The sequence below is a fragment of the Aptenodytes patagonicus genome, chromosome 4, assembly GCF_965638725.1.
Source record: "Aptenodytes patagonicus chromosome 4, bAptPat1.pri.cur, whole genome shotgun sequence".
NCBI lineage: Eukaryota > Metazoa > Chordata > Aves > Sphenisciformes > Spheniscidae > Aptenodytes > Aptenodytes patagonicus.
In genome coordinates, this window is record NC_134952.1 from 37,227,083 (window position 1) to 37,246,762 (window position 19,680).

The 19,680-nt window shown below is 39.8% G+C and overlaps 1 protein-coding gene across 2 annotated transcripts in view; it reads left to right on the forward strand.

Annotated features, from left to right (window-relative positions):
* CFAP97 (cilia and flagella associated protein 97) overlaps nucleotides 1–17,772 on the forward strand; it is a 39,196-nt gene extending 21,424 nt beyond the window's left edge. For both annotated transcript variants that reach the window (XM_076336422.1, XM_076336421.1), the window contains 3 exons: nucleotides 3,477–3,739; nucleotides 16,645–16,795; nucleotides 17,495–17,772. In XM_076336422.1, coding sequence (XP_076192537.1) covers nucleotides 3,477–3,739; nucleotides 16,645–16,795; nucleotides 17,495–17,622 — 542 coding nt within the window. In that variant the 3' untranslated portion in view covers nucleotides 17,623–17,772. The remainder of the gene's footprint in view (nucleotides 1–3,476; nucleotides 3,740–16,644; nucleotides 16,796–17,494) is intronic.
* The last annotated feature ends 1,908 nt before the right edge of the window (nucleotides 17,773–19,680 follow it).

Consider the following 19,680-nt stretch of genomic DNA (forward strand, 5'->3'; position numbering starts at 1 on the left):
GAGCTGGAGTCTCTTCTGCCTGCTGCAAGTGGGAAAGACTGTCTTTGTGATAGGTGATAAAAGGTGTGGATGAGGCACTGTAGAAAGAAAATATATTGAAAGGAAAAAGACATGAGAGGCTAAGGAAAGGAGGAAGAAAGAAGAGATGGATGAAAAAAGAAAAGTCTGTGTGTTGGGGGGATGTGACTGAAGAAGCTGGAAGGTGAGAGTAAAGTTAGTCAGTAAAATTTTGCCATGCTTTACTGACATATAAGAAGTAGTATCCAGTAGAGCAATGCATGGAAATGTACATAGGTATGTATTCATGCTAACTGCCTGAGAGCTTCTGGTAAAATACCGGTGGTGTTTAATGCTACAGAAGTTGCATACCACTGCCCCCTGGGAGATCTGAGTGAGCAAGTAACGCAGTGTTCGTTGAGCCCCGCGTGTAGCAGTTGCTGCAGCACTCCTTTAATCAGTATTTCTAAAGGTATTTACTGACCAGCATTGAGGGGAAAGGGAAAGGTGTTTGTTCCATGTCATTGCTCTGTTTTTATTTTTTTCATCACAGCTGACAGGGGGGTTCCAGAAAAATGAGCAAGTCAAAAGATAAGTAATTACCTTGATGCTTCTTTATCACTAAGCGTTTTTAATCTGTGTTTACTGGTTATAGTTCATAACTGCATCATAAGAGTATACACTTTCCACCAAACTATAGCCAGCTACCTTAGAGAGAATTAAAACAATCATGTACCAGTGAAGACATAAAGCCTGTATTTCTAACTAAAAATGTCCTCATTCAGAATGCCATTGCTTTAAATGGAAACTGACTAGTTCACACCTTTGACAGAAAGAAAAGAGGTGTTTGGAATTTGCACTGACAGTTATTCAGAAGCTTAAATGTCTCTTGTAAGAGACTACATCACCAGTAGCATTGGTGCCACAAAGCTAGGTCAAGATTTCAATGGAACAACTGGTCTTTGCCACAACATGATTTCCACTCTCGCATGTGATGTGCGGTCTTGTTTAACCTTTGAGATGCTATGGTTGTAAGGCAAAAGATGAAATTATCTTTCATAGCTTCGTAATAGTACAATTATCAGTTATGTAACATGATATATAATAAATACCTTCTTCAGATGGTTGTTGAAATTACTTTCTTCCAACTGTGTTCTGCAGTGCTGGTTTTGCATATTCCCATAAGGACATATTTAATTTTTTTTTACTGAGAAGTATGCTGTAGCTTGATGTTACAGTGTGACTTGTGCGGCTCTAGTTATTTTCTGTGTGTTTCTTTGTGTCCCTTGTAGGTGTATCCAGATGAGTCTCATCCCAGGTTTGTCTCATCAAATGGTGTTGATGGCTGTACTAGTTTTCCCTTGAGAATAACTTACTAAATTGTAAAGATGCTTTTCAAGAATATTTATGCTTTATTAACCTGTTTGTTGGCACACTTGATCTGCGCTATTTGGCATTGTGTCTTGGTTTTGAGGTGATTTGCATCTTCTCTTGACAAATTAAAACAATATTTGCTAATGTGGACAACCTCACAGTTAGAGCTGCCTAGGGGCGGTTCTTGCCTATATTGGCTAGCATACTGATGCTAGTTTCCAGATTCCAAATACTAATTTCCAGAGGGATTTTGAAATTCATGAACTGTTTGGAATTTGAGTTCAGGATGCTGTTTCTAAATTTCTCAAAGACAGTAGCAGTATTTTCTTGCATCAATTCTGGAATAAACTTAGTTGAGATACTGCAAAAAAGATTTCATTTCATTTTGTTTTGAAGTAGGAATACGCTCATAATTCTTTGAGGTTTTTAAGCTATTAAAGGCTGCCTCAGACATCCCTCGCCAAAAAATTGCTGATGTGGAAGTGTTTGCTGAGGAAATATTACTGCATGCCTGTGTTTTTTTCTTCTACTTTTTTCAAAGCTTCTGCTTTGGATGGTTGTTTTGCTTGTGTGGGGCTTTTAGGGGTAAGAGTGAGAGGTACCTTCTGGAGGTACTGTGATACTGGAGTAATGTGGGGAATGGCTTGAGTAAGGCTTCCTCATCTGTGTCTCAGCTTTGAAAATTTGTTTGATCTAACCTGGTTCCGCCATTCCTGTACCGTAGATAATGCAATGGTTTGATGGGGTAATACCATGACAGCAAAGCTCTTAAAACAGTTGCCAGAAGATCTGTTGCAGAGCTTTAGAAAGCAAAGGCTTAGAAATAGGTCAATAGCAAAGCTCCAGTGGAACTATAATAAACATAGCTGGCTCTGGCTGAGAGTGAAGTTTTCCAGTTATTATCTTATCTTGCAATTGTGCAAGTCTGTCTTGCTGTGTATTTTTAAGCGTGCATTCTTTTGTTCTTTTGTCTTGAAACCTCATATCCTGGTTTAATTTGTCGGATTTTTACTGTTTTAAATTACCAGGCCCCGGTAATTTTTCTTCTGTTATATATGCTTACTCATTTCTCTCCATCCATTAAATTTAATTTTCATCTTTCCCTTTGCAATTCCTGCACCAACATGATGTAGGATCGCTTCAGGAGCAAAGGATCAACAAAATCACTTCAGGAAATGCATTTTGTGTCTCTGAGTCATGCTTCCCCAGTGTCAGTTTTCTGTCTGAAACATAATTTCTGTTCTGCCTCTCAGCTGAGACAGATATTTCAGATATCTTTGGAGCAAAATTTAAATCTTTTTCCATGTGCAAACATCTAAATACTAATTTACGGTTTAATTCTTGGTTCTGTAAGTTATTTCTAGTCCTGGCTTCCTGAGGCTGTGTTTTCTGTTGCTTGGAAAACTTTTCTGATGCTTATATTCGTGCTACAAATGATACCACTGTGATGATAATTATGTTCAATGTTGCTTTAGTGCTGTATAACAGTAGTCTCATTAGCATATATATATATATAATTGCCTATGCTGATTGCTGGTACCATAGTAACTACAGTAAAAATATTTGAGAATGGAAGTCTGAGCATATTGTGTCAACGTAGAAGTTGGGCAAGCATACTGGTAAAGGTAGAGATCAGGAATACTGGCCATGCAGAAGAAATGACCATGTACATAAGGCTGACTTATATTCTGATTTCTAAATAACAGATATATTCTACACAAATGCTTACAGAGTGTCTGTGTGCGTATTGCTGATTCTCTTGTATTGCTCAGTTGTTCGCTGCATCTGTTCAATTCCTCTGGATTACCAGTCATAAATAGGGAGGAGGGAGATTCCTAGTGAGTAGGAAGCAGATGGGTTTTAACTAAGGCCAAAATTAGACTTGATTTTTTTGTGGTGAAACTTGTGTAAAATCAATGTACTGAGGACAACTGAGCATCCCTGAAAAATTCTGAAATGCATAAATCTGGAATTCAGATGGGGGTAGGTGAAATGTACCTTGGTTTTTCAGGTCTGTAAATAAATCCTAATAATAGAATGCAAGATTTGTATTTGGTTTGGTTTGGTTTTTTAATCTGAGTATTTTACTTTTTGCCATTTTAAAGCTTTCTTACAGTTGGAGAAAAAAGAACAAAAACTAACTGTCGATCAGCCATCTAAAGGAACAAGGAAAAATTATTCTTTCACAAATGAAGAAGTAAGACAGATTGATCGGGAAAACCAAAGGTTGCTAAAAGAACTGTCCAGACAGTCTGCAAAGCCAAGAAGAAGTACCACATTGAAGAAGTCAGCTGTACCGCCTCCTAAATTGTACCACAGTGCCCTCAACAGGCAAAAGGAGCAGCAAAGAATTGAAAGAGAAAACCTGGTAAGTTTTGAGAACTGATTTGGATCAGTAAATTCAGAAGGACTGTTTGTTGTCAGATGAACTACTGCTAAATACTTACAAAACTGATAAAGGCAGCACTTGGAGCTTTACTGCAGTAAGTCTGCAATGAATTTCCTTTACTATGCTGTTTGCATAATTGTTCATATGGTGGGGTTTTTTTTTTTGAAAAAATGATGCTTTTTTCAGATGAAAATAGATTTTACTTTATATGAGTTTGCTCTACTTTAGTATCATTCAATTTAAGAGGAACAACCATTATTGTTAACATGCTCGTAACTTTAGATAGCAGTCTAACTCTATTCATCCTGCTTCATACATCATGATTACTAGTCTCTCAAGAACAGGGTTGCAAAAAAAAAAAGCAATCAATATGATAGCATCAAACCCATTATATTTGAAATACAGAGGATACAATGTGAATGTCAATTTTGTTTTTTGACTTATTTTGTAGCTGTCTGTCTCTTTCAATGTTTGTAGCGCACTGCTTGTCACTGTATTTGAATGTAATGGCAATCACAATAACTTAGCTTAGTGGAAAACAGAAATTCAGACTCCTGTATAAAGGTATTGGCAGAGTTGTCAAATAGCAAAAATAATACTGATTTGAATAAGATATTTTTAGTGATTGAATTCTAATACACAATGGTATTTTCATATCTCCTAGTTGTTCATTAGTGTGTTTGAAAAGCAGATAAAATATAGTTAAAATATTTGGAAAATTATTTATAGTGGAAGTAGTTTATTCACTTTTTTCATCTGTGTAAGTGTAGGTTGCAATTTCCTTTTACATAGATAGAGATATAGATTCAGTATAGAGAAAGTCTAATTGACCTATTGTCGTGCTTTAACCACAACTGGCAACTAAGCACCACACAGCCGCTCGCTCGCTCCCCCCCGGTGGGATGGGGGAGAGAATCAGAAGGGTAAAAGTGAGAAAACTCGTGGGTTGAGATAAGAACAGTTTAATAACTGAAATAATAATAACAACAACAATAATAATAAATTGTAATGAGAAGGAAAATAACAGAGAGAAGTAAAACCCAAGAAAGAGAAGTGATGCAAATGAAAACAATTGCTCACCACCAACCCACCGATGCCTAGCCAGGCCCCAAGCAGCGGCCCCCCTGCCAACCTTCCCCCTAGTTTTATTGCTGAGCATGATGTCATGTGGTATGGAATATCCCTTTGGTCAATTGGGGTCAGCTGTCCCAGCTGTGTCCCCTCCCAGCTTCTTGTGCACCCCCAGCCTACTCACTGGTGGGGTGGTGTGAGAAGCAGAAAAGGCCTTGACTCTGTGTAAGCACTGCTCAGCAGTAATTAAAACATCCCTGTGTTATCAACACTGTTTCCAGCGCAAATCCGAAACATAGCCCCATACTAGCTACTATGAAGAAAATGAACTCTATCCCAGCCAAAACCAGCACACCTATTCAGGAAAATATGTTAGGTTTTAATTCTTCCAGCTTTCAGACATCTGGTTTGTTAAAACTTTTCAAGGTAGGAAACTTTCTCCCCAGCTTCACTAGACTATAGTTGACCAAAAGAACGTTATACTTCACACACTGAAAGAATTTGGCATAAATACTTGTTATAGATGTGTGATACTTCTCATTGTCTGGGGAAGAAATGTTTTTAGGCTTCAGTGTTTGTAGGTTGGTAGGAGGGCTTTCTTCATGTGTTGTGGGGTTGGGTTTTTTGGGGTTTTGTTTATTTAAAACATTGAAAGCAGGAATTGCTGTTCTACATGAACGTGATAATAAGAGTGTATTCTTAGGCTGTGGGGAAGAAGTGCTGTATCACAGTCACTTACAATCTAATAGTAATATGCTGTACTATGTAACAATAGATGATTACTGTAATATTAATGTATATGATGTTTTACAATACACTTCTGTTTACTCAAAGCCACAACCTTTCTTTTTTGATATATTGCAGTATTTTGTCCAAGAATGTCTTGCCTTTGCAACTTTTGGATCAAAAATTCAGCAAACCTAAACACATACAGTTATTTCACATGTTGCTGCTTTAGTACGTTAGAGATTAATGGTGGTTGCTTGTAGTCGGAGAAATAATATCCTTCATTTACTTACTCATTTATGCTTTAGTTGTTGTCATCAGCAACATGAGTGGGCATGTTTGACATCACAATCATTCTTTAGAATTTATGTTAGGACATCATGCTATTTTAGACTAGAAAAACATTTGGTTTATTCTTTTCCCCAAACTCAGGATGATATATTCTGCTGCTCTTTTCGGAATAGTGATTCATCAGTACAGCTCTTACGTTTTATTTGGCATTGCTATCATTTTTGAGCAATTCTGTTTACTTTTTTATTCTGTTTGAAGTGTGTGTGCATCTAGAGCATCACAGCTGTAACATTGATTTTTCTGTTACTACCTTTGGGATTACAAGTATGACATGCTTTTCTCAGAGACTATAAATGAAAGAGCTGCCCTACTCTGGCCACTGATGAGGTTTTTTTGCTATATAGCTAGAAGTATGTGCTTTATGAACTTGTTTTCTTCTGGTCAGCAGCTTTCTTCACCTTTGTAGATTGAAGAGCTGGAATTCCATGGAACTTCCTTATGAATCTTTCTTCTGTTACTTGACAGGATTTTTTTTTCTCATACAAGGCCTGAGGTACTGCATACAGGATAGGCTTCTTGATACACCTTTGTGAAAGGTTTGTTGGAGAAGGATGCAGGGTTTTGTAAATAATTCAAAAATAGAAATCTACAACAGTAGTCTGTGCAGGGGGTCTCTGCTAGTTTTGGCTGGGATAGAGTTAATTTTCTTCATAGTAGCTAGTATGGGGCTATGTTTTGGATTTGTGCTGAAAACAGTGTTGATAACACAGGGATGTTTTAGTTACTGCTGAGCAGTGCTTGCACAGAGTCAAGGCTTTTTCTGCTTCTCACCCCACCCCACCAGCGAGCAGGCTGGGGGTGCATGAGAAGCTGGGAGGGGACACAGCCGGGACAGCTGACCTCAACTGGCCAAAGGGATATTCCATACCATATGACGTCATGATCAGCATGTAAAGCTGGGGGAAGAAGAAGGGAGGGGGGGATGTTCAGAGTGATGGCATTTGTCTTCCCAAGTAACGGTTACGCATGATGGAGCCCTGCTTTCCTGGAGATGGCTGAACACCTGCCTGCCGATGGGAAGGAGTGAATGAATTCCTTGTTTTGCTTTGCTTGCGTGCGCAGCTTTTTCTTTACCTATTAAACTGTCTTTATCTCAACTCATGAGTTTTCTCACTTTTACTCTCTTGATTCTCTCCCCCATCCCACTGAGGGGGAGTGAGCGGGCGGCTGTGTGGTGCTTAGTTGCCCGCTGGGGTTAACCCGTGACAGTCCTTTTTGGTGCCCAACATGGGGCTCAATGGGTTGAGATAATGACAAATCTGACCAGAGCACATTAGAACAAATTTGTTATAAACATTCATTATATTAGTTTGATAGTTGCTGGTCACAATGTTGATTAATTTACTCTCAAAGTTGTTGTGCTTGCTCTCAGAGTTGTGTTATGTAACACCTTACTTGCTGTATATGTTCCCTGTTGTGCTGTTTATCACCGCTGGGAGCTGCGTCAAGGTTATCATTTTGCTGTACTTTGTAACACTGGCTTATGATATGATACAATGGCTGTTTGTGAGACTAATCTGGTGTTTGCCAGATAGCTAGCCCTTGTTCTCGTGGGGGACTTCAACTTACCAGGTGTCTGCTGGAAATACAACACAGCAGAGAGGAAACAGTCTAGGAGGTTCCTGGAGTGTGTGGAAGACACTCCTGACACAGCTGGCAAGTGAGCCAACGAGGGAAGGCACCCCGCTGGACCTGTTGTTTGTGAACAGAGAAGGACTTGTGGGTGATGTGATGGTTAGAGGATGTCTTGGGCATAGTGATCATGAAATTCTCAGATGTAAGGAGGGGGGTCAGCAGAGCTGCTACCTTGGACTTCCGGAGGGCAGACTTTGTCCTGTTCAGGAGACTGGTTAACAGAGTCCCTTGGGAGGCAGTCCTGAAGGGCAAAGGAGTCCAGGAAAGCTGAACATTCTTGAAGGAGGAAATCTTAAAAGCACAGGAGCAGGCCATCCCCATGTGCCGAAAGACAAGCCAGCGGGGAAGATGACTGGCCTGGCTGAACAGAGGGCTTTGGCTGGAACTGAGGAAAAAAAGGAGAGCTTTATGACCTTTGGAAGAAGGGACAGGCAGCTCGGGAGGACTACAAGGATGTTGTGAGGTTATGCAGGGAGAAAATTAGAAGGGCCAAAGCCCAAGTAGAACTTAATCTGGCTACTGCTGTAAAAGACAATTAAAAATGTTTCTATAAATACATTAGCAACAAAAGGAGGGCTAAGGAGAATCTCAATCCTGTGTTGGATAGGGGGGGAAACATAGTGACAAAGGATGAGGGAAAGGCTGAGGTACTTAATGCCTTCTTTGCCTCAGTCTTTAACAGGCAGACCAGTTGTTCTCCGGGTACCCAGTCCCCTGAGCTGGAAGACAGGGCCGGGGAGCAGAATGAAGCCCCCATAATCCAAGGGCAAATGCTTAGCGACCTGCTACACCACTTAAACACACACAAGTCTATGGGACTGGATGGGATCCATCCAAGGGTACTGAGGGAGTCAGCAGATGTGCTCACCAAGCCACTTTCAGTCCTTTATCAGCAGTCCTGGCTAACAAGGGAGGTCCTGGTTGACTGGAGGTTAGCAAATGTGACGCCCATCTACAAGAAGGGTCAGAAGGGGGATCTGGGAACTACAGGCCTGTCAGTCTGACCTCAGTGCCGGGGAAGGTTATAGAGCAGATCGTCTTGAATGCCATCACGTGGCACATACAGGACAACCAGGTGATCAGGCCCAGTCAGCATGGGTTTATGAAAGGCAGGTCCTGCTTGACTAACCTGATCTCCTTCGATGACCAGGTGACCTGCTTAGTGGATGAGGGAAAGGCTGTGGATGTTGTCTGCCTAGACTTTAGTAAAGCTTTTGACACCGTTTCCCACAGCATTCTCCTGGTGAAACTGGCTGCTCATGGCTTGGACAGGTGTACTTTTCGCTGGGTAAAAAACTGGCTGGATGGCCAGGCCCAAAAAGTTCTGGTGGATGGAGTTAAATCCAGTTGGCAGCTGGTCACAAGTGGTATTCCCCAGGGCTCAGTATTGTGGCCAGTTTTGTTTAATATCTTCATCAATGATCTGGACGAGGGGATTGAGTGCACCCTCAGGAAGTTTGCAGACAACACCAAGTTGGGCGGGAGTGTTGGTCTGCTCGAGGGTAGGAAGGCTCTGCAGAGGGACCTGGACAGGCTGGATCGATGGGCCCAGGCCAACTGTATGAGGTTCAACAAGGCCAAGTGCCGGGTCCTGCACTTTTGCCACAACAACCCCATGCAATGCTACAGGCTTGGGGAGGCGTGACTGGAAAAGGATCTGGGGGTGTTGGTCGACAGCCAGCTGAACATGAGCCAGCAGTGTGCCCAAGTGGTGGACAAGAAGGCCAATGGCATCCTGGCCTGTATCAGAAATAGTGTGGCCAGCAGGAGTAGGGAAGTGATCGTGCCCCTGTACTCGGCACTGGTGAGGCCGCACCTCGAATACTGTGTTCAGTTTTGGGCCCCTCACTACAAGAAAGACATTGAGGTGCTGGAGCGTGCCCAAGGAACAGCAACAGAGCTGGTGAGGGGTCTGGAGAACAAGTCTTATGAGGAGTGGCTGAGGGAACTGGGGTTGTTTAGCCTGGAGAAAAGGAGGCTGAGGGGAGACCTCATCGCTCTCTACAACTCCCTGAAAGGAGGTTGTAGCGAGGTGGGTGTCGGTCTCTTCTCCCAAGTAACAAGCAATAGGACAAGAGGAAATGGCCTCAAGTTGTGCCAGGGGAAGTTTAGATTGGATATTAGGAAAAATTTCTTCATTGAAAGGGTTGTCAAGCACTGGAACAGGCTGCCCAGGGAAGTGGTTGAGTCACCGTCCCTGGAGGTATTTAAAAGACGTGTAGATGTGGTGCTTAGGGACATGGTTTAGTGGTGGACCTGACAGTAATAGGTTAACGGTTGGACTTGATGATCTTCAAGGTCTTTTTCAACCTAAATGATTCTGTGGTTTGTACTCAGCATTGCCATCATCTCTGTACTTCGGGAGCCATCTTTCGGAGACTATTAATAATTATACTTTGTACCTTTTCTCCTCGGAGACCCAATTTACGGGGGAGACACCTTCCTTCACCTTCCCCTTCTCCAGGCTAGTTACAATAGCTCTTGAGAGTTTTGAATATCCGTGGGATGTTCAAACCAGCATGTTCCTGTTGCTCCTACTCCTGAATGTGTTTCAGGTCTTGTTTAAAGTTAAAAGACTATTTAAGAATACCACCCAGAGATCTGCCCCAAGGCTGGATAGTTACGAGTGGCAGGGTGTGTGGGATAGCATGGGCAAGTACCTAGGACAGTGGGCACCTCCAGTGTGTTGGAAATTCAGCTCTGAACAAGTGCAGAATTCTGAAAAACTAGTAAAGTATTTGGAAAAAGTATGTTGTCACCTTGGCAATTCCAGAGAGAGACAAATCACTGCAATGCGGTGGGGCCTGGCCCATGCCTACCGAGCCCTGCTCAACACTATTGAGTACCCTCAAGGGGAAGAGAAGGTCTCTGGATCTGACAGCAAAACGACAGGCACTGCGGTTACTCCAACCCAGAGTTTTGATGCAGAGGTTTATTCACACACACACACACACACACCCCACCCCCCCCGGTTGGATTACAGCTTTTATAATTTCTTATCCTGAGGTTAACACCTTGTCTAGGGGAAACTTTCACTTGTTCCACTAGAACATTCTTGGGAGTAATGCTTATATTTACTGTTATCAGAAAGACAGCTTGATTTCTGGTGCAGGCATTTGGCATCAAAGGTGATGCGGGGGAAAGTAATTCAAATATTAGAAATTAGAGAGGAATCTAAGCGGTTTGGTACTCTCTAGCTTTGTGAAAGGGTGCAAGGAGGTACGGGGAATATATGTTGCTCCCACAGACTCTGCTAGAAAGAGCTATGATGGAATAAAAAGGTGCATTGCTCTGAAGAACAGTAGTTATAAGGTAGTGATTAGCAATTTATGGAAAAAGCACAATTAGCAAAATAGATCGCTGTTAAAATTAATGTCAGAATTTTGTATTTGCTGCTTTTGACTGTGTGCTTTCGTAAGTGGAACATGCTTTTGAGTGCTTATCTAAGCTAGCAAGACCAGAGCATGTCTTTTGCCGATAGAGGATGCTGCTGATTCCAGAAAACATTTTACTCTTGTGTTTGAAGATACTCTCAACCCTGTCTCCTCTCCAGTGGAAAGGGACAGAAGTGTGACTGATGTGTTACTTTTTCCCATGTCTGTATATATGTGTTTCTATCTGTATTGACATATTAATCATTATTTCTGCCAGTATAAATAAGATACTCAAGTTCATAGACTGGACACTACACACCATTTAAACTTCTAATGGTTTATTGTGTGATGCAAAATTCTATACTGGTATATACAGGTAAGTATTTGGGGACCTTGAAATATAGATTTGCAGCCACCACACCATTCTTCAGTCACTTCATCTAAACTTAGAAGTAATTCATATCTCTGTATTTGTTTCTGTTGGGGCTTTTTCATCATTTTTATTAATTCTGACTAGGATTTATGTGTTAGGTGATCTTAGTGAGCTAAGCTGCTGTGTTCAGCCAAGTTCCTAGGGAACAAGTGACCTTTTGAGTTCACACTGGAAGTTCGCTGGAAGATCTCAGCAGGTCTGGGACAGCGGTTCTCAAACCTTAGATCAAAGGGGACGAGGGTGTTCTCTTCTGTGGATATTTGGTCTTCCCATGCGTCCCTCTGCATTCTTCCTACCCCATGCTGTTACGACTCACTGCACATAACACTCCATGTTGTTCATTCCCCCACCTCATACTCCCCCAAAATGTACCCTAAGCCCCAACAGATCCAACCCTGGTCCCAGTTCTAGTATAGTCACCCTCCCACACAAATTTAAAAAAAAAAAAAAAATCACTTATTGTGTTTCTCTGCACGGGCTGTCTTTCTCTTTTTACCTGCTTGGTTCCTCGAGTCATCTGTGCTGCAGATGTCATGAATGCTTCTCCCCACCACTTGCTTTAGTCATTGTGGCTGCTACCAGCACAAAGATCCTTCAGCCAAACTGTTTCCCTTCTCTTGTGGTCTGGGCTGCCTTTGTCTTGCTGGAAAACCTGAACATCCTTTAGAAATGCAAGTACTGTACTGATATAAATGAATGTATATTCATTTGCCTCCGCTTGATTTAATGGTGCTGATGGGCTGTGCTAACTGGGCGGGGAGAAAAGGGCAAGGGAGGGATAGTGCCTGTGGCCATCCCCCTAACTGGCTGCCACCACATACAAAGAATATACCTTATCTTGAGCCACAGCCTTCAATCCTGTGCTGCACTGCACCTGCCCTGCCATCCGTGTCATGCCGCAACCAGGGAGATAATATTTAGGCATGGAAAGAAACAGGATGGGGAGGGCACTGGTCCACCAGTGTTGTGCCTGGGCATCTTGCACTTCTCCCTCGACGTATTCCACACTGCTTTTTCTCTGCCTTCTCTTTGTCCCATCCCCAAGGACCACCCCCAAATCTGAAAGCATCAGGCTTTGGATGCTGCATACTTACGTGGTTGTAGAAAGAATACCAAGGTTGTTCAGCCTTATTGGTCTCAGTCTGGAGGAGAAAGCTGTGGGGAGTGCAGTTGTGAAAGAGAATGTAGTCTTCTGGGTCTTAGGAGCCCAGAAGAATTCGTGTTGGGTTGGTGGCTCCTTAGAAACTCAAGCACACAGCGTTTTATAAGGTATTTTCACTTACTGAGTTCGAAGCCATTTTATGCCAAGACTAAAGACAAAATGTTGGCAGTTCCTGAGATTACAAAGTGCAACGCAAAAAAAAAAAAAGATGCTTCTATGGCCCTCTCATCAGGGGAAGCTATCAGGATGTGGGATTGGCATGCAGATGTTCCTGGCTAAAATATACTGCAGTATGGTGCAAATACAGTGCAATTCTGTGATCATAGTATTTAGGCTATAGGCTCTTTGTGGTCAGATTTTTTGTGATCTGCTGATTCCTGACCCAGACTTGAGATTCCTGAACACTGCTGTGGTAATTATAATAAAGACTGACTAATTGGCAGGTTCAAGGAAAGATTTGGTTATTTTGCCCACTGCTCAATTTTGTGGGATTTCTTTTCTTTTTTTTTTTTTTTTTTTTTTTTTTTACTCTTAGCCTACTTTCTTTGTGGTGATGCCAGCTACGTGTAAACTTGATAGCTGTTCAGTTAAAAAGACTTTTCTGTAGATTGAAGAACTTTAAGAGTTTTTTGACATTTAGAGTTTGTCAGGTTAGAGCTAATTAATGCAACTGGCAATTGAAGAAAATTACAAATACTTGTATTGATAAGAAGAGAAACATGTCCTTGGATGCACTGTTATCTACTTCCCCCTCCCCCACCTGGACTCTGCAAGGGGACAGTGTGGTCACTAACATCAGTGACATTAGAGGAGGCATAATATAAATAAATGTGAACAGCTGTCAAGGCACACTAGTCAGCTGGTTAGGATTCAAAGGAGGTGAAACTGAAGCCTTCATGGATTTAAAAAGCAAAGTAAAACAAGAAAAAGTAACGTTTTTACCTTCTCTCTGAACTCAATTTAGGAGTGCTGCATTTTCAGTGGTTTTTTTCTTTCTTTTTCAACATAGCTGCAGAAGAATGTGTACTGATTTTTGATTTTTCTTTTTCTTTTTCCTTTTTCTGACGGAGAGCATTAGAATTAGCTTTAGTGCTCTCCTGATATGCCCAAACTTGAATTAGCAGCATTTATCTTGGTCCATTGTATAGCAGCAATTTTTTGATGCAGTGTCAGGTTCCTTTGTTCTCCAGTTGTTGGCAATCTGACATTTTCTTCTGTCATTGACAATGTGTATTTTAGTGTCTTTATAGATACTACTGTATGTCCAGATGCCTAGATTTATAAAGGATTCTCCTATTCCTAGAAGGTAGTCATGCAGGAAGACCTTCTGTGATTTTTTTTCTTTTTTTTTAACATTATTATTCTACTTCCATTGTAAACTCAGTATTATAATAAAGTAAAAGAAGATGGGGGAAATAGAAGCCTTGGGAGGCTTTTGCCAAGCTGGGAGGTCATTAATGATATGATAGTATATATGTATTGAGCTTGAATCAAGAGCTCTGAGGAGCTACAATGCAATTTAGAGCAACTAATGACATTCCTGCCATTAGTGTCTGTTACTCTTTTTTTTTTTTAAATTTTTTTTTATTCCTTAAATCTGATCGGGAACATATATTTGGTTCTGAACACCTGGATTATGTTATGTGATCTGATTCTTTGGTCATTAAGATCAATGATGAAATTTCTATTTGTTTCAGTGGTGCAGGATTAAGGCTCCAGAGATATAGCACTTCAAAAGAACAAGGGAAGTAGCAGTGTTCTTCAGTCCATTTCTCAAAAGGAGAACATGATGCAAGAATTAGTAGATTTATATGTATAATTGAAAAAGAACATTTGTTCAAGGTACTTGTACCATTGTACAAGGTAGTTCCTTGGTTAAGGACCTCAAGATTGTAGGGTTGGTAATAAAACCATAAGAATCGGATTAGTTCCAGGTTATAGATTTAGTAGGTCAGGACTGCCGTTTCAGTGTGTTGATGAGTTCATTTCTGTATGCAGCAGGCCGTTCTCCAAACTGCAAAATTCATGACTGCAAATAGCATGTAAGTTAACATGCCCTTGGTACAATTCGCAGCAGAGGGCAAGGGAACCACAGGAGATATTCTCTCCTTCTCTATAAGAGCTTTTCTTAGAACACTTCTGCACCGCGTAATCTATGTCTGCTCTTTCTGTAGCTCAGGGCTGTATCAAGTCCGGTGTTAACCTGTTCAAAAAGTAATGTTTTAGTACTGAGAGAGGCCTCTTTTTTTGCTTTAGTAATGGGGACTTGATACTTGCCAAAATACAGGCATAAAAGCAAAAGCAGAGAATTGTATTTAAACTAGAATAAAGCGGGCATATGTAAATATTGTATGTTCAGAATCAAGCTTGAAATTACTGCAGTATGCAAATTCTATGAGGCTGTTACAGTTGGAGTGCAGACTTGAAACATGCTCGACTCTCCTAGGGAAGTCACTTCTACAATTTATCCGATCCATTTGTGATTGAACTGAACGTATTGAGAGCTTCCATTTTTAATATTGAAGGTAAATAAGTGATCTCTGCATGTCTAAATGTATGTAGTTGTGTTAGGATGTGTGGATGAAGTTGTGAGTAAAATGTTGGATGTAACTTTGAGACATACCATTTCATGTTCTGCAACTGGCTTTAGTGAAGAGCTATTTCTAGTTGCAGTCCTTCCTTTGACTTTTGCTTACCTAGGTATTTCCACTTGATGATGAACTGACTGGCACTTGATGCAAGCACTTGTGACATACTATGTCTGAGCCAAAATCACTTGTCCTTTCTCCCTTGTGCACTCTGTGCAGGTTTCCAGTGCCCATGCATGAACTACCAAGACTTTGTAGATTCCTATTTCAGCTAGACAATGACAACTGACTTCCTGTGAATACTATACTATTTCCTAAGTCACTTTCTGTAATTTTTTAAATTCTTCTTTAAAAAATAAAGAAATAAATTAAAAAAAAAAAAAAAATCAGTACCTGATTGGCAGTGAGGAAGAATGATTGTTTCATACAAGGTGCAGTTTAATGGCTATACAGACAGATTCTTGACTTCTACCATGTAAGTATGCATCTAGACAATACATCATTATTAACAGAATTAACATTATTAATCATTATTTTTAGTACTTTGGAGACTTGTGTAATCGCAGTTTGCATTGTGTCTCATTGATAGGATGCGTGTCATAACCCTGACCAGCAATGGTTTTGTCATTGCCAAATGTTTGTAGGCCATCAAATGAATTGAAATTAGTTAGCGGAGGGAATATATAGATCTATGCAAGGCAAGCACTGGAGGCAAAATATATTAAAAATGTGAAGTCGTTAATTGGAAGTTGTATGTAGCTGGGCACTTCCAAATTCGTCCTGCCATCAGGTTCTTTATTTAGATTATGGAAATTTCTTAATCCTGTTTCAAGTAGAAGTAGTTATGCAGAATGAGAAACTATCTGTATCTTACAGATACTATCAAGTAGCTGTCCTAATTTAATGCTTGCTGCATGATTGCCAGGGTTAATTTCAACAAGAGGAAATGATATCTATAACAGTAATTTCAACTAGAATCTCTTAAAATTACATTATGGATAAAACAAATACTGTCCAGTGGATGTTTGTGCTTTCCTTTTGATGTTACTTTCACAGAATTGAGGTCAGTAATTCCCTCTGGGGATCTTGTAGGGCAATATAAAATGGTCTAAGTACGTTTGCAAAGCAAAGATTAAAAAAACCCAACTTCTCGTCCTTCCAGAAATTTAGAAGAGAGGAGTAACCAAAGGTAGGATTAGAAGAGCGCAGGCCATCTTCCCATCACCTTTACTATCACCAAACAGATGCATTGTTTCAAGTTATCATAAAGCCCAGAGAACTATGGGGTACTAAAGATGTACTCAACATAGAATTGATGATATGTAAGGGATGCTTACTATTTGTGTCATCTTCTAACACTGAGAAAAGAGTTGAATGTGAGCAGAATAGCCTGTGCTGGTCACCAGTGGGGGAGTTTGTGTTGTGCAATGCTAAAAAGTTGAGGGTTTTTTGCAGTTCAAATAAAAATCAATTTGTGAATGTTTGTTTCATAGCTTTTTGTTTATCCTTTCTCTTTCTTGATGATATTTTTCTTCAATATTAAGGCTTTCCTGAAAAGACTGGAAGCAGTGAAACCAACAGCTGGTATGAGGCGTTCTGAACAATTGATGGACTATCAGCGCCAGATGAGTTATCTAAATTCTTCACCATCTGTAAGAAGAGGAAAGTCTGCTTTCAGCCAGCTTAGTCCTTCCAGTAAGTACTTTGAAGTTGCAGATTCTTGCATTTCTTTGCATGTGTTTATCTTTTTATAATTCAGAATTGTGAAGCACATACTGCTAAGAATAGCAAATAAATTCATTTCTCTGTCTTCCTTAGATTGATCATTTATCACACAGAAATCATTAAAGTGATTTTTTTTTTAATCCTACCAGAAGTATGATGACCATATGAATTGTTTACTTACCTTCCTAAATTTCTAATAAATTGTCTTGTTAATCATCTTTTCCAAGTAGATCAAAAAACCACTGTTGTAAAGAAATATTTCTCGTTTTGCCAGTACCCTTTATTGAAAGGAGGTGAGAAGGGGAAAAAAAAAAAAACAAAACAGAACACGAAAACCCCAAAGAAGTTTCAAATTCTCATTCAGAAAATGGAAATCTACTGATAGTAGCCTTGTTTCTCTTAGAAATTTTGTGTGTAATACTTGGAAGTAGATCCCATGTCCCCATAGATCACGTTGAAGAACCACGGCACTATAGCATAGGCTTGAATTCTTTGTCCTGACCATTTACAAACAACTCATAACATTTTGGGTTTGTATTCAATTTACTGTGATTTGGTTTTTTTTCTGGAAACTGTGGTAATGACTGTTGCAGTACTAATATAGCATGAAGTTTTCTGTTGTACCAAGCGTAAGCACTCTCACTCTTTTTTGTGTGTGTATGTTAACAGGAGGCACTTCAAGAGCATCCGCTGTACCAAGTACAATGAGCCAGAGGAACGAAAAACCCGTGTCTGATTCAGCCAGTGGGGCATTACAGAGACCTAAACCCACTAATGTTCGTGCTGCTTGGTTATAAGTGCGTTCTTTGCCTCACATTCTGAGATGATCCTCAGACTTCTATTTTTAGTGCTTTTGTAAATTCTATGTGCAAAAAATTTTCTGCATTGTTCAGTGATTAAAATGCATTGTATATGATATAATTGCTTATAAAATGGTTTTAAGTGAACACTTTCACTTCAGTCAGTGTTTTCCAAGACAGGAAGAACTTATGAAAAAGAAGGAGGTATTTAAACGGACAAGTTAAATAGAAATTACTAATTATTATTTTATTCTCAAATCATAAGTGGAATTTGTATCCATAACGCGGAAGGACAGACTTGCTGCACTATAGATGCAGATGTAAAGAAAATCCTTAAAATAATAATATTTTTAAATATTGCATTAAACTCATAAGCACATGCTTAATTCCTAGATTGTCCTTGCTTTTCATCCTGGCTTTAGGTAAGCCTTCTGAACTTTGTGGGTCATGTTCTTATGACTGAAAGAATCTTCTTTTTACAGCAGCATGAAGGGGTGAAAAGCAGATTGTGTATTCCTGCATGGTTAGCTAGAATACTGAGACTGCAGAAGATGATGTTCTGCCACTCTTGCACTCCAGGTGTCGAATGTTTGATTTATACTCAAGGCTGTGTCTCTTCCAGATTTAAAAGAATTTTGGAAGTTGTATTTTGGGACCTTTGTGTAGGAAAGAAGCATCTGATGCTATTTGAACAAGAGTAAAGACTGGTGAACAACAGTTTCAGATTCACTCTAAACAAGAGTAAGTTTTACATACTTCAAGCTAGAGAAAGTAACTAAGCATGGGAAATATTTCATGGCCCTGCTTTTGCAGGTCCTTGCCCTTCTCGGTGGGGAGACATGAACTTGAGCTGCAGGAAACTTGAACATGTGATTTTGGGAGTGACTACTAACCAGGATTTAAAAAAAAAAAAAAAGTAGAAAACAGAAAATCTTGTTAGGCTTTTTAACCTGTTTTTTAATGTCATGTTCATACCAAATACTTGTAGTAGCGTCAGATAAGCTTCAGTAGCAACATCCATTTACAAGGGGAGCAAAATTTAATGGAATTGGTAATCGCAAATAGTAGGTGGTATGCTTTATTTCTATATGTAAAGGCAAACTTTCAGTGACCTTATTTTGTAGGACTGTAGTCTCACAAAGAGCATAAATTGTGATGCCACTATCCATGGATATCGCAGGAACCCTGCTTGCTTCCCCAGCTTCTTCCCAGGAGAGATAGAGGAAATCTCTTTGTATTATACATAAAGAAAAAAAGCTGTATTCAGTAATGTTGGGTCTTAGCCCTATGAAAAGGAAAGTTTATTATTTTTCGCTCGTGTTTGCATGAGGGCTTAGGCTTTCAGGTGTTCTGCATTGTAACAAACTTTTTACTTGGTCCTGTGTGATAGTTTGGCAGAGCTTCTGCACCTGATGACTTGTGGATCAAATTTAGCTGTTTGACAATATTTGAACTTTTAACTTTAAGCAGCATTGTGGCAAACAGATTTTTATTGCAATTATTATTCATTGATAGGGACTGTAAGGAATTTTTTGCATAGTGCTGCTGTATTTATTTGTACTATTGTGCTAATTAAAATTATTCACTATTTAAAGATTTTTGTCCTTGAATGTGAATATCAGGGTCACAGTTTAAATACTTTTGAATGTTCATATGATAATTTTTTTCTGTGAAGGAATTAATGAAATGGATTACTTTTTAATTGCTTCATCTTATTTTATTTAACTTTGGTATGAAAGACTGTCAATTTTGTATGTCATTTTTGTAAATCATAAGAAATAAAATATTTAACATGAATTGTTTGTCATTGCAGTGGCTTCTTTCAGAATTTTATAATTGTTATTAAAGTGCAAAGGAGGTCATGGGAGAAGTGTTTTGTACTGTGTGTAGTGGAGGAAAATGCAAGGAATCAGTGTATTCATTGATACGCTCTACCTGTTAGTGACTTTGGTGTGGGTTTTTTAAAATAAGCCATATTGACAGGTCTTCATTAAGTTAGATACTATCTCATCAAGATTTTTATAGCAAAAAATCCTGTTTCTAATAGACTTGTTT